Source organism: Empidonax traillii, unplaced genomic scaffold (genome assembly GCF_003031625.1).
Source record: "Empidonax traillii isolate 1590-97213 ecotype Southwest subspecies unplaced genomic scaffold, ASM303162v1 scaffold1060:size1239554, whole genome shotgun sequence".
In the NCBI taxonomy this organism is placed as follows: domain Eukaryota; kingdom Metazoa; phylum Chordata; class Aves; order Passeriformes; family Tyrannidae; genus Empidonax; species Empidonax traillii.
In genome coordinates this window covers 818,048-830,211 of record NW_020956253.1, presented here as the reverse complement: position 1 = coordinate 830,211, position 12,164 = coordinate 818,048, and the positions used below count along the sequence as shown (strand labels likewise).

Below are 12,164 nucleotides of genomic sequence, written 5' to 3'. Positions count from 1 at the left end.
ATCTTCAAGGTCCCTTCCAACCTAAACCATTCTAGGATTCCATGACAAATCACAAATAAATGGGATGAAACGTTTTCCAAGCCCCCCTTCAGCTGGGCTGTGGGATGAATTCACAGTTATCCACAGCAACAACAGCAGAAAATGATGCCTAAAAAGTGGAATCTCCTTCTCCAGCCTTTCTGTATTTAAATGTCCCTCCCAAAACTCACTTGGTAAAATAACGTTTCATACAGAAAATGCGTATTTCCAGCTTTGTGGAGCAAAATATCAAAAGCACAGTGTCCCCTTTGGTCCTAATTTATAAACACCGAGATTATAATTCTGCTTTAGCTGCGAGACGAAACAGTGCTCTGTGAATTAGACAAAAACGTGGAAAAATAATCCGAATTCCGAGAAACCTGATGGTTTGTGTCGCACAAAGAGAAGGGGAAAAGCTCCTCATTCCCTGCCCTTGCACGAGCGCTTTGAGCCCACTAGAGGGCAATGAAAGAAATCAGGTTCTGCTCCAGCCCTGGAAAATCCCCTCGTTTCGCACTGAAGGCTTTTCCTATAATAATATATCATGGGATAATGGGGGAATAAATTTCCTATGGTTGTTGGCACATAAAACAGCAACCACATATATATATATATATATATATATATATATATATATATATATATAATGGCAAGAGGAGCTGGATGAAAAAATAACCATTCAGGATATAATTAGCTGATTGAGATAAAAATAAAAAACGATACAGAAAGTGAAATGATGGTATTAAAAGTGCACATTTGTGTGTGCACGTGGAAATCCTCTGTTTATTCAGAATTTTTCTTTGGGTGTTTGAAGCTCCACAAAACTTCATATTTTTGGGGCTGAAAGTTGGAACTAAGTTGTGTTTGCTGGAGTAAATTGATTTTACAGATTTCTTTTGGATAACCATTCAGTCATTTCTGAGAAATATAGTGGGGGGAAATATTGTATTTTCCATATTTAATAAAAAATCATCTGGGATGCTTTGTTAAGGAATGCAAAAAAACGAGCCTTAAAGTTTGCAGTTGGGAGTCCTTCAGTGCAAAGAACCGGTTAATAAACTCCAAGTTGTCTAATTTTTCAACTCCTTTTCGAAAAAAAATGTGGGTTTCACATAAAAGATGGTTAATATTGAATATTCTAGAAGAGGGAATGAGCACCAGTTCCCTGTAGCACTTCAAAAGTAACACAACACACACACACACACACCACTGTGAATTTGTACGTGGTTAAAAACAAACACCCCCCCCCCAAAAAAAAAAAAAAGATGACATTCAATTGGAAAGGAATATAATTAGTGTCAATCAACATGTTTTTGTAGAAAACAGGTCATATATAAAACCCAACATCTGTCTCTGATGCCATTATAAGTTCAGCTGGCACAGGAAACTTTGTAGATACAAAGCAGGGAACATTTTGTGTTGGATTTAATCTCACATAATCATTTTAATTAAAACAGAAGTGCTATATGGTGTTAATATAGGGAATGATAACTGGATTAAGATGGACTTTCACCAGAATTATGAAGTGCAGTGATCAAGGCTTAGAAATAATTATAAAATTAGTGCTGGTGCAATTGGAAGATCACATGAAGGTCAGAGTTTCAGCAAACACTGATAATACCAGGGTGCTCAAACTGCATCTTTGAGCTCATTAGAACATTTTTAAACCCCAAATTCTACACCTAGGAAGGTGAAACCTAAAAATTATCCATTTAGGAACAAAGAATAAAGGACAGGGCTTGGAGCAACCTGGGCTAGTGGAAGGTGTCCCTGCCCGTGGCAGGGAGAGGAACTGGATGATTTTTAAGGTCCAGGTCCTTTCCAAAGTGCCTTTATGCGTAAAAGAGTTTTTCTTCTCTGAACACCTTGAACACAATTCCTTTAAAACTTGAAAAAGAGATGAGTTTAACAGAGTCAACTAAAAATAACCAAAGCAAAGGAGGAAGGAGCAGCCACAGTGGAAGCACATTAACCTCAATAAGCCCCAGGAAGCTGCTTGCTCAGGGAAAGGTCAGGATTAAATACTGCAGAGCAAAAAATCCGGAGGGTTGGGAGCATGGATTCACTGAAGATGATTTCTCAGCCTTTGATGACACTTCCTGAAGTGGCCCCGGCCCAGCAGAGCACAAACCTCCACAATCCTGCAGTAGGAGGTTATCTCAGGGTGCTTGAGGCAACAGGAGGAGGGAATAGATTTTGTCCAACTTGATATGTTGGGTAATTTGATTTACTTTTTGACCCTGTGAGTAAATGGCAGTAAAGGTCAGCTGGAAAAAAAAAAAATACCAGTTTATCTTTGTCTGCAAGGATAAAGAGAAAGGAACGTTTTTCAGAAACACAGGCCTGAGGGAGAAGGTGGAAAATCTGAAGACTGGGGAAAATGTGGAACCAAGAAGGAAGGGATGTGGGGCAAAGGTCAAATGGCAGGAGATCCTGGAAAGCAAAAGGGCCAGTAAACAACATGGGGAGGAAACAAACAGCAGATAAAGGCTGAAATAAACTCTGGAGTGGGGAATGAAGAGAGAAAGACAGATGAACTGATTTCTCAGCTCAGTGGAGAGGTGTAAGACAGGCTTTGCTTGACCTTGTGAGCACAGCGTGAGGTGAGAGCAGATACTCATCTCACACTCTCACTGGTACCTCACCAGCCAGGCTCTGCAGCAGAAGATGACAAAATAACCACCTGCAGAGCCACTGAAGACAATCACAGGCATAAAAGCAGAGATTCCTGAGCTGAGGTTACTGTAAAATAGGACTGAACTCAGGCAACCCCCCCTGGTGTTACTGCCTGCAACCCTACAAAGCTGGAGCACAGACAGGGGATGGGATTGTCCATCAACCAAACAGCACATCCCGACCTCCTCCTGCAGTCTGGCTCTTCCTGAACTCAGTGGACACCCTGGATGTGGGAGATCCAAGGGGAGAGTCGCTTTAAGCTGAAAAAGGGCAGATTTAGGTTGGATATTGGGAAGGAATTGTTGGCTGTGAGGGTGGGGAGACCCTGGCACGGGTTGCCCAGAGAAGCTGTGGCTGCCCCATCCCTGGAAGTGTTCAAGGCCAGGCTGGACAGGTACTTGGAACAACCTGGGCTTGTGGAAGGTGTCCCTGCCCATGGCAGTGGGTTAGAACGATACGATCTTCAAGGTCTCTCCCAAGCAAAACCATCCTGTCACTCTATGATTCCACGATAAAACAATAATAAAAGAGAGAGATCATTCTACAGGCTGTGGAATTCAATAAAGAAGAAAAAAAATCTTGCTGAGAAAAGATCACAAGATCAAAACAGACGTGGAAACATCACTTGCTGAAGCATCCTCTGATTTTTCTTTGCAGGAAATATTGACTAGTTTTCCCCAAAGCCAAGAGCTCTGTTTGAAGGAGTGACACACTTCAAACAGAAAATAATGCACCGAATTCTCTGACAGTTCAGTGGGGAACAAAAAGGCTGAAATGAAAGAAGCTCCTGGGACAGGTTTTTATCTCAGTGGCATTACTCGAAATCCAAAGTAATTCCACGGATTCTAATGGTGCTGCTTTGGATTTGCAGCTGTAAGGCTGATCTGCTTTGGGTTCTGCAAAAGAATCTTAAGAGTTATTTAAGCAAACATTAACAACAGCTAGAAAACAACTTCACCAGGGGATGACAGTTGTCAATAGATGCTGTAGCCCTGTGGTTATCAAATTATATGAACTTGAGGGCTTAAGAGGACACTCCTATGCCCATATTTAGAGACCCAAGCAGCAGATTTTATAAATATTGAGTATCTGTCATTTCCAAGTGAGAGCTTTGTGGAGCTCAGAACTTCCCGAAGTGTCATTACGCTCAGATACATTTTTGGCTTTGTTTTTTAGAGTTGGATAAACAGTGGGAAAAGTGTTCCCTGAGAACTTACTTGAATCCTGGCTCGGGCACACTCTTGTCACCGAGAAAACTTGAGGTTTGAGCAGTTCTTTGGATCCCACAGCTTTGCACTGAGGATAAGCAAACTGTTTGGATGGCAGCAGTAACGATCCCGCGCTCGTTAAAAATGTCTGTGCCACTTAAAAAGGGCTTTTTGTTTCATTTTTTAATTGGTATGGCAGCCAAAAACCAGGCCAGCCCCTCTCCCCCTCTCCAGATCAATACAGAAGGTCCCACTACAAGCCTTATCCTTCACTTGGACATGGATGGATCCAAAGGCCAGAATTAAAACAACGTTTTCACACATCTTGAGGCCGAACACATCTGGAGACATTTCTCACTTTTAATTCCTGGAAATTTTTGATTAAATCAGTTTTAAGGGTTATGTCTATCCCAAAGAGAGCAAGACCTGACACAGAACAGCAACAGCTAATGATCATCATCTTTCTTTTGACCTTCTTCTAGACTGTTTTATCCTGTCCTCCACAATAGTTAAACTAAGCTCCTCGAGAGCTTCCTGAAGAGAAGGAACTCCATCCTGTTCCCTGTAATTCGCTGTGTACTCTTCAACCATCATTATCAACATCATTATCAAATTTATGCACCTGACATTTAATATGCTTGTGAAACTTTTGGAGTGCTGGAACAGATGCATAATCAGGAGCAAGAAATTCAAAAGCCTGAACTAGGAGCCCTTAAGAACGATCCCAGATGCCACTGAGCCACGTGAGAACATATTTACAGGCTGATGGAGAGGGTTTTATCCTCTGTGTTGGCATCACTGCAGACTCTGCTGTGTTTCCGCCCCACTGTTATGACCCAGGACCCACAGGAGATCTGTGTCCAGCTGGGGTGGAGGCTCAGATGGAGTAGGACACCTCAAACAACCCTGAACTCTTGTAGACAAGGCAAATCAACCCTTTAAATATTCATTTTCTGAATAACACAGAGATCTGCCCTGAAGATTGAGAATTCATCTGTCTAAGTAGATGAAAATTTGATGTCTACACAAATTGAGCATGTTTTTACATCACTGGGAAGCTGAGCAGAGCAAGCCACGCAAAGCAGGAAATGTTTTATTTACAACCCACTCCTGGAGTCAAATCCATCCGATATTTACATTAGTTTATTGTGGGGCAATTTCTAACATCAGTTTAAATGTCCAATATAAGCTTCACATTCACAGTGCAATAAAGCAAATGGCTTCTCTGCTGACCTCTGTGACCTGGCAGATGAAAAAATGATTGCAAAATAGAAAATACGGTTCCATCGTGCCGTTCAGAGTTGTAATTTCAAATGCATGATTAGCTGTATTTGCATCAGTCACAGGGCCAAGTGAAAGGCCCTGCCTTTATCAAGTGAACACAAGATATGCAGAATTGAAAGCTATAAAAAAAATCTTGCCTTGCTCAGCATTGATAAAAGCACAATAAAATGAGCTGTTGCTGCATCCAGGGAGCAGAAATAACGTGCATTTGGCTGAACTCAGTGTAGGATGGTGGCACTGCTCTGCCTCGGGGAATGCCCCATCCTGGGAGATCTTCCAGGCCAGGTTGGATGGGGCTTGGAGCAACCTGGGATAGTGGGAGGTGTCCCTGCTCATGGCAGGGAGTGGAATGAGATGAGTTTTAAGGTCCTTTCCAACCCAAACCATTCTGGGATAAATTCAACAAAGGAAGCACATGTGGGTTGTTAATCAAGGTTGACAATAGGACACGTCATCTCCCAGATATTTATTCCAAGAAATTCAAACAAGACAACTACAATATTAGAGAATCATAGAATCATTGAGGCTGGAAAAGATCTCTGAGACCATCGAGTTCAACCTTTGACCAATCTCCACCTTATCACCCAGCCCAGAGCACTGAGTGCCACATCCAGTCGTTCCTTGGACACCTCCAGGGATTGGGACTTCCCCACCTCCCTGGGCAGCACCCCCCCCCACCACCAACTCCCCCCTCCTGTCAGGGAGTTGCAGAGCCAGAAGGTCCTCCTTGAGCCTCCTTTTCTCCAGGCTGAACCTCCCCCCAGCTCCCTCAGCCACTCCTGGTTCTCCAGACCCTTCCCCAGCTCCGTTCCCTTCCCTGGACACGCTCCAGCCTCTCCATGTCCTTCCTAAATTGAGGGGCCCAGAACTGGACACAGCACTCCAGGTGTGGCCTCACCAGTGCCCGGCACGTGGGAAGAATCACCTCCCTAATCCTGCTGCCACACTACTGCTGGTATAGTCCAGGAGCCATTGGCCTTCTTGGCTACCTGGGCACACCTGGCTCATGTTCACCTGCTGTCAAACACCACCCCCAGGGCCTTTTCCAGCTTTCCAGCCACTCTGCCCCAGACTGGAGCGCTGGAGGGGGTTGTTGTGGCAAAAATATAGGACCTGGCACCTGGCCTTGTTGACCCTCACACCACTGACCTCAGCCCATAGATCCAGCCTGTCCAGATCCCTCTGCAGAGCCTTCCTACCCTCCAGCAGATCCACATCCCACTCAACTCGGCGTCATCCACGAATTTGCTCGTGTTAGCCTCGATTCTCTCATCCAGATCATCAATAAAGATAGTAAACATTTGACACTGAGCCCCGGGGACACCACTGGTGACCAGATAACTGGATGCAGCCCCATTCCCCACCACCCTCTGGGCTCAGCCATCAGCCAGTTCTTAACCCAGCCAAGGTGCCCCTGTCCAAGCCATGGACTGCCAGCTTTTCCAGGAGGATCCCACGGGAGAGGGTGCCAAAGGCTTTGCTGAAGTCCAGGTAAACACATCCACAAGTTCATCCTAAATCCATGCCATTAATGCTTTTATCTCGCTGCCACTGTGGCCAAGAAATGTATTAGTGTTAGTTCTCTGCTGTGAGGGGACCAAATTTTCTTGGAGTGACAAAGAACTCCAATTTTCCGCCATTTACAGTAACATGAAAAGAGTTTGCAACTGTTCACACAAAACCTCCTCATCCAGAGCCAAATGCAGCTTTCTCAGAGAGGGATGAACATTCAAAGGGTATCTCTGTAGCACAGAGAAGTGATTACAAAACAAAGAATGGCTCAGCTTATCAGATCAGCTTTGCTTGTTTTCCTGAGAGCCACCAACCATCAATCAGGAATCCAGTCACTGCCATTCACATCAGAGTGAAGCAGAGATAATTTGATACATAAAGCTCTGAATTAGACAGAATTTGAAGAGCAGTAAGCAGGTGTTATTTCTTTTTATTGACTATTGTATTGCTTTAATAAAAACAATCTAATTTTCAAAGAGCTATTTAACTTTTCCCAGCCAAAAATCACATGAAAAACCACCTCCCAGGCAAAGCCTGTTCTAAACTCACACAGCACATCAGATAAAAAAACAGATGAGTGTTGGAAATTCACTCCACAAGGCATTCCTTCATGGAATTAATCACTCAGAACTGGAGATCTCAAAGGTCTGTGAAGAGCCTTTACTCCAGCTTCACAAATACAATCCCAGCCCCCTCATCTCCATTTAGTTGCTGCTCCAAAGCTCATTGCACTGGCCAGGAAATTCCAGTTTTTCAATCTCTTCTCTCTAATACCAAATATAAAGGTCTTGGGTTTGTGCCTGAGGGTTTTGCTGGTTTGTTCCCACATCAACCCACAACCTTATGGAAGTTTCACAGTATCTGTTCAACTGCTGAGCTGCAGAGATTGTTGCATCTTGTGCTGGTCAGTGCTAATTCCCTGTTTCCCTTATCCTGTAGAGCACCTCCATCTATCACCCCTGCTCTGGAGCCAGGCTGGGAGAGCTGGGGGGGTTCACCTGGAGAAGAGAAGGATCCAGGAAGACCTGAGAACCCCTTCCAGAGCCTGAAGGGGCTCCAGGAGAGCTGGAGAGGGACTGGGGACAAGGGATAGAGGAACAAGATATAGCGAGTGGCTTCCCACTGCCAGAGGGCAGGGTTAGATGGGGATATTGGGAAGGAATTGTTGGCTGTGAGGGTGGTGAGGCCCTGGCACAGGTTGCTCAGAGAAGCTGTGGCTGCCCCTGAATCCCTGGAAGTGTCCAAGGCCAAGTTGGACGGGGCTTGGAGCAACCTGGGATAGTGGAAAGTGTCCCTGCCCATGGCAGGGGGTGAATGAGATCGGCTTTAAGTTCCCTTCCAATCCAAATCATTTTGTGATTCTAAGGAGGGGAGTGACTCAGTATGTTCTTGGAAACTTAAAACTCAGTGTTAGTGCTTCACAAAACAAATGCAGGCTCTGATTTTGAAAAAAGAAAAAAAAAAACCAACAAACACAAACTTCTTCCCACCCTGATTTCACTCCCTGGATTACAATTGCCTTGATAATTCATTTGAAAACCAAATCTAGCCTTGCAACTGTCTTGAAAATTGAGTAACCTCAGGTTCAACTGTATTAAAAAACCTCAGCTTCAGGCAAAACTGATGGAACAGCTCATTCACAGTGATTTCACCAAGCCCTGGCCCTCACTGTATGTTTTTCTGATTACACTTACATTGTGTTACCATTTACCAGCAACACTATTGTATTAGAATATATATCGGCACTGGCTGACTCTGACTGCATGTTCTCAGCTTCATCAGCAGCTAAAGTCACACAGCGAGATGCATATTCAGTGCTGTGATGCCATTTCTCAGCTGTTGGAGCAGCTGCAGGAATCAGCAACAAGTTTCACAACTTGAAATAGATGCAACCTTGCAGGATCCTTGGGCTCAGGGCACATCCTGACTCTCATTTACAAGCTGGTAATAAATCTCCTTTTCATCGTCATTTAATAGAGAAGTACAGGATCCTTTAGGTTGGAAAAGCCTTCAAAGATCATCCAGTCCAGCCGTTCCCCAGCACTGCCAAGGCCACCACTGACCCATGTCCCCAAATGCCACATCCAGAGGGCTTTGAAATCCCTCCAGAGATGGGGACTCCACCCCTGCCCTGGGCAGTCTGTTCCAATGCATGACCACCCATTCCAGAAAGAAATTGTTCCTGTTATCCAACTTAATCCTTCCCTGGCACAATTGAGGCCGTTCCCTCTTATCCTGTCCCTTGTTCCCTGGGAGCAGAGCCCAATCCCCCTCCCTGGCTCCCCACTCCTGTCAGGGAGTTGCAGAGCCAGAAGGTCCCTCCTGATCCCTCTTTTCTCCAGGCTGAGCCCCCCCAGCTCCCTCAGCTGGCTCCTGCTGCTCCAGCCCCTTCCCCAGCTCCGTTCCCTTCCCTGCACATACTCCAGCTCCTCAATGTCCTTCCTGAATGGAGGGGCCCAAAACTGCCCCCAGCATTTGAGGTTTGGCCTCAGCAGAGCCCAGTACTAAGGTGTTGGCTTCACCTGCTGGTGGTTGAGAGGACCAACTACAGCTACTGAAGATCAAACCCTCTCAAAACACCCATTCTGGTCCTTGGTCCAAACTGGTTTGTTCTGCTCCTTCCAGCCCATGCTGTTTGCTGAACACACTCTCTTGTCTTCCAGGGAGAAGCCAATGCCTCAGGCAGCCAGTCTTGGAGGCAGGAATTCAAGATATTAACCTTGGGGTTGGATGGTTTCTACCCTCAGTAAACAAAATTATTTCCTTTACATGATCAACCCTCCCCGTCTTTCTGAAAAGGAACTCCTCTAACAAACATCATTTTCTGGTTGAAGGTCATTCTTAGCTCTCTTCCAGGCCCTCAGCTCACAAACACCTCAAGAGCACATGCACGATTATTCAGGGAACAAACAAATAAATGACATTTTGGTTTTATGCCTTTGCAGCCACAGTGCACTTATGGTACTTGTCATATTTGTGAGCCCTTTCCCCCCTTTGGTGCCTGGAAAAATCAAGCATCGTGCCATTCCCACATGGTTTTGTCCCTGATTATCTGGCACGTGTCACTGCCAGAAGAGCCTGATATTTATTTTAAATTGCTGCAATAATAAGGGAAGTGGTTGTATTAGATTTACATTAAAATCATGTAATGCAAAACATTTAATATGAAAAGGGATTCCTGAACAAATTGTTTGCTCAGTGTGTTTCCCATACAACCACTCCACTGCTCCTGCAATACCTCAGTAGATAATATTGTAGATATTGTTGTTAATAATACATAGGAACCACAGATCCCCTAGGAATTTTGGTACATATTTGCTGTGTTTCCTTAGCTGGCAACACCGTCCCTTCCTTCCCCACTTCAGTGCAAAAACAAACTCCACATGTGCTCACTTACAGTTGTGCCTAATTATATAAATGTACTAATTATACACACTTTTCGAATGGTGATAGACTTCAAAGTAGGTAAATTTTAAATGGTGCCATTAAGGAAATCTATTTGATGATGGAAATTTCTGTAATATCATCTTGCAATCTCCTACCTCGCAATTTTGCTTTCATGTCAGTATTTATTTAATGACAAATAACAGCAGAGAATAAAAGAGATGGGAAAGCAAATTAAAGCTGTAAGATTTACGGGGTGATATTGGTCAGCAGATGCTAACAGAAAGGAATAAAAGGAACTCGGAAAAGCAATGGATCTGAGGGAAATAACGAGAAAAAAAAATTCTGAGTGATAAATACGAGCAGCGAACCTTCTGAAAACCACTCTGTTAAATCACATAAACACCTGCAAGACTGACTTCTCCCCATGTGTTCAGCTGCTCACGAGAAAATATGTCACTGAACACTTCATTTACAAGCACAGTTCTCACACTGCTGAGAAAGACTTTCTGTTTATTTACTTGCAGTTCAGGGCATCTCTTTGCACACAAAATAATTCCGACTGCAGGTAGGAAGGAACCAGCCCTGCGAGCTCCCCCCAGAGCTCAACCCACCAGGCACACACACATTGGGGAACCCCAAACTGCTGCCCAGGGTTTCAGCAGCTGAACCTCCTCTTTGGACCCTCTGACTGGCGTATCCCCACCCTCCAAAAACACAGTTGTTTCCTTTTAACGTTAAATATTCACCCCAGCTCCTGGTTCTTTAACGTAACACAAGTGAGATCGTTGTATAATTAAACATAAGAACACTGAGATTCTTTCAGCACTATGGAAGTCCATGCCCTGATGTGCCAGGTTAAGTGTTTTGGTTTTTTTTTTTTTTTCCCATGTAAATTATAAGCATTTATATTTCATCTAAATGAATAGAATTTCTATCTCCTAAAAATCATAAGAATTTCTATTTCTATGTTGTAGAATCCGGATCTGGCTTTGAAAAGAGTGCGAGGCAGCTCAGACAGCAACCACAATGCAGAGACACTGCAGGACACTAATCCCCCTGCCTTTAGTTAAATAATAGCTTATGTGGCAGGGAAGAGACAGAATCCATCTCCCTTGAAAAACAGGGCTGTACAGAGGGGGGAACTGGTTGATCTTCTCTCCCACAAATCAAAACAAATACTCTTAGCAAGTCACGGGTTGTCACATCCCATCACAGACATTTACGGAATGGCTTCATAGAAGCATCTTACAAGCAGCAGGTGGGTGATCCTGAGCTATGCAGCTCAAATATTGATCAGGACCTTCCCTCAACGTTCAGGAACTCTTGGGTCTGAGATTTTGGGTGCACTCTTCAGAGTAGAGGGTTCAGAGGTGCTGGAATAGCTTTAGGATTACAGATTTCTGCTCCGGTGCACCCACATTATAAAAAAAAAATCTCTTCCAGAGATTCAAGATATCTCTGCACAAAGAACTATCTGAATAGTCACAAAATGACTCACACAAACCAAAACACTCATAAAAGTTGGAATTCAAAGCAACTACGATGCAAGTTCAGTGTTGTAACGAGGAGCTCCAACAGCAGCACAGAAAATGCGCAGCACAAGGAGTGATTTTGTTCTCATTAGTGACATCTTTGACCTCTGCTCCTATGGGAAGGAATTCCACACCCTTCCCAGGGTTACCTTTTGATATTCTTCCTTAGACCTCAGGGCAGCTTCCATCTGTTCCTGGGAGAAGGTGTAGATGGCCGAGCGGTACTGAGTGCCAACGTCATTGCCTTGTCTCATCCCTGGAGAGAGAGAAAACATGGAACACCATGAGGATCAGCCTCTCCCCCTCCCTGGGATGCTGGGAGAAGGTCAATACACCTGAATTTCATAGAATCTTAGCCTGGTTTGGGTTGGACAGGACCTTAAACCATCCAGTTCCAACCACCTTCCAACACCTTCCACTAAATTTAGGATGTTCCATGCAGCTGGGTTGGCACAGTCTCTTCCAGCAGGTATTTTTAGGAAGACCAAAGTATTTGGTTAAAGAGTCCTGAAGAGATTCAACAGTGATATGTCCATTTAAATGGCAT

The 12,164-nt window shown here is 44.3% G+C and overlaps 1 protein-coding gene across 6 annotated transcripts in view; it reads right to left on the bottom strand.

Annotated features, from left to right (window-relative positions):
- The window catches only part of MSRA (methionine sulfoxide reductase A), a 250,933-nt gene that overhangs the window by 80,385 nt on the left and 158,384 nt on the right, over positions 1-12,164 (bottom strand). For all 6 annotated transcript variants that reach the window (XM_027904466.1, XM_027904465.1, XM_027904467.1 and 3 more), the window contains one exon: positions 11,767-11,873. In XM_027904466.1, the coding sequence (XP_027760267.1) occupies positions 11,767-11,873 (107 nt within the window). The remainder of the gene's footprint in view (positions 1-11,766; positions 11,874-12,164) is intronic.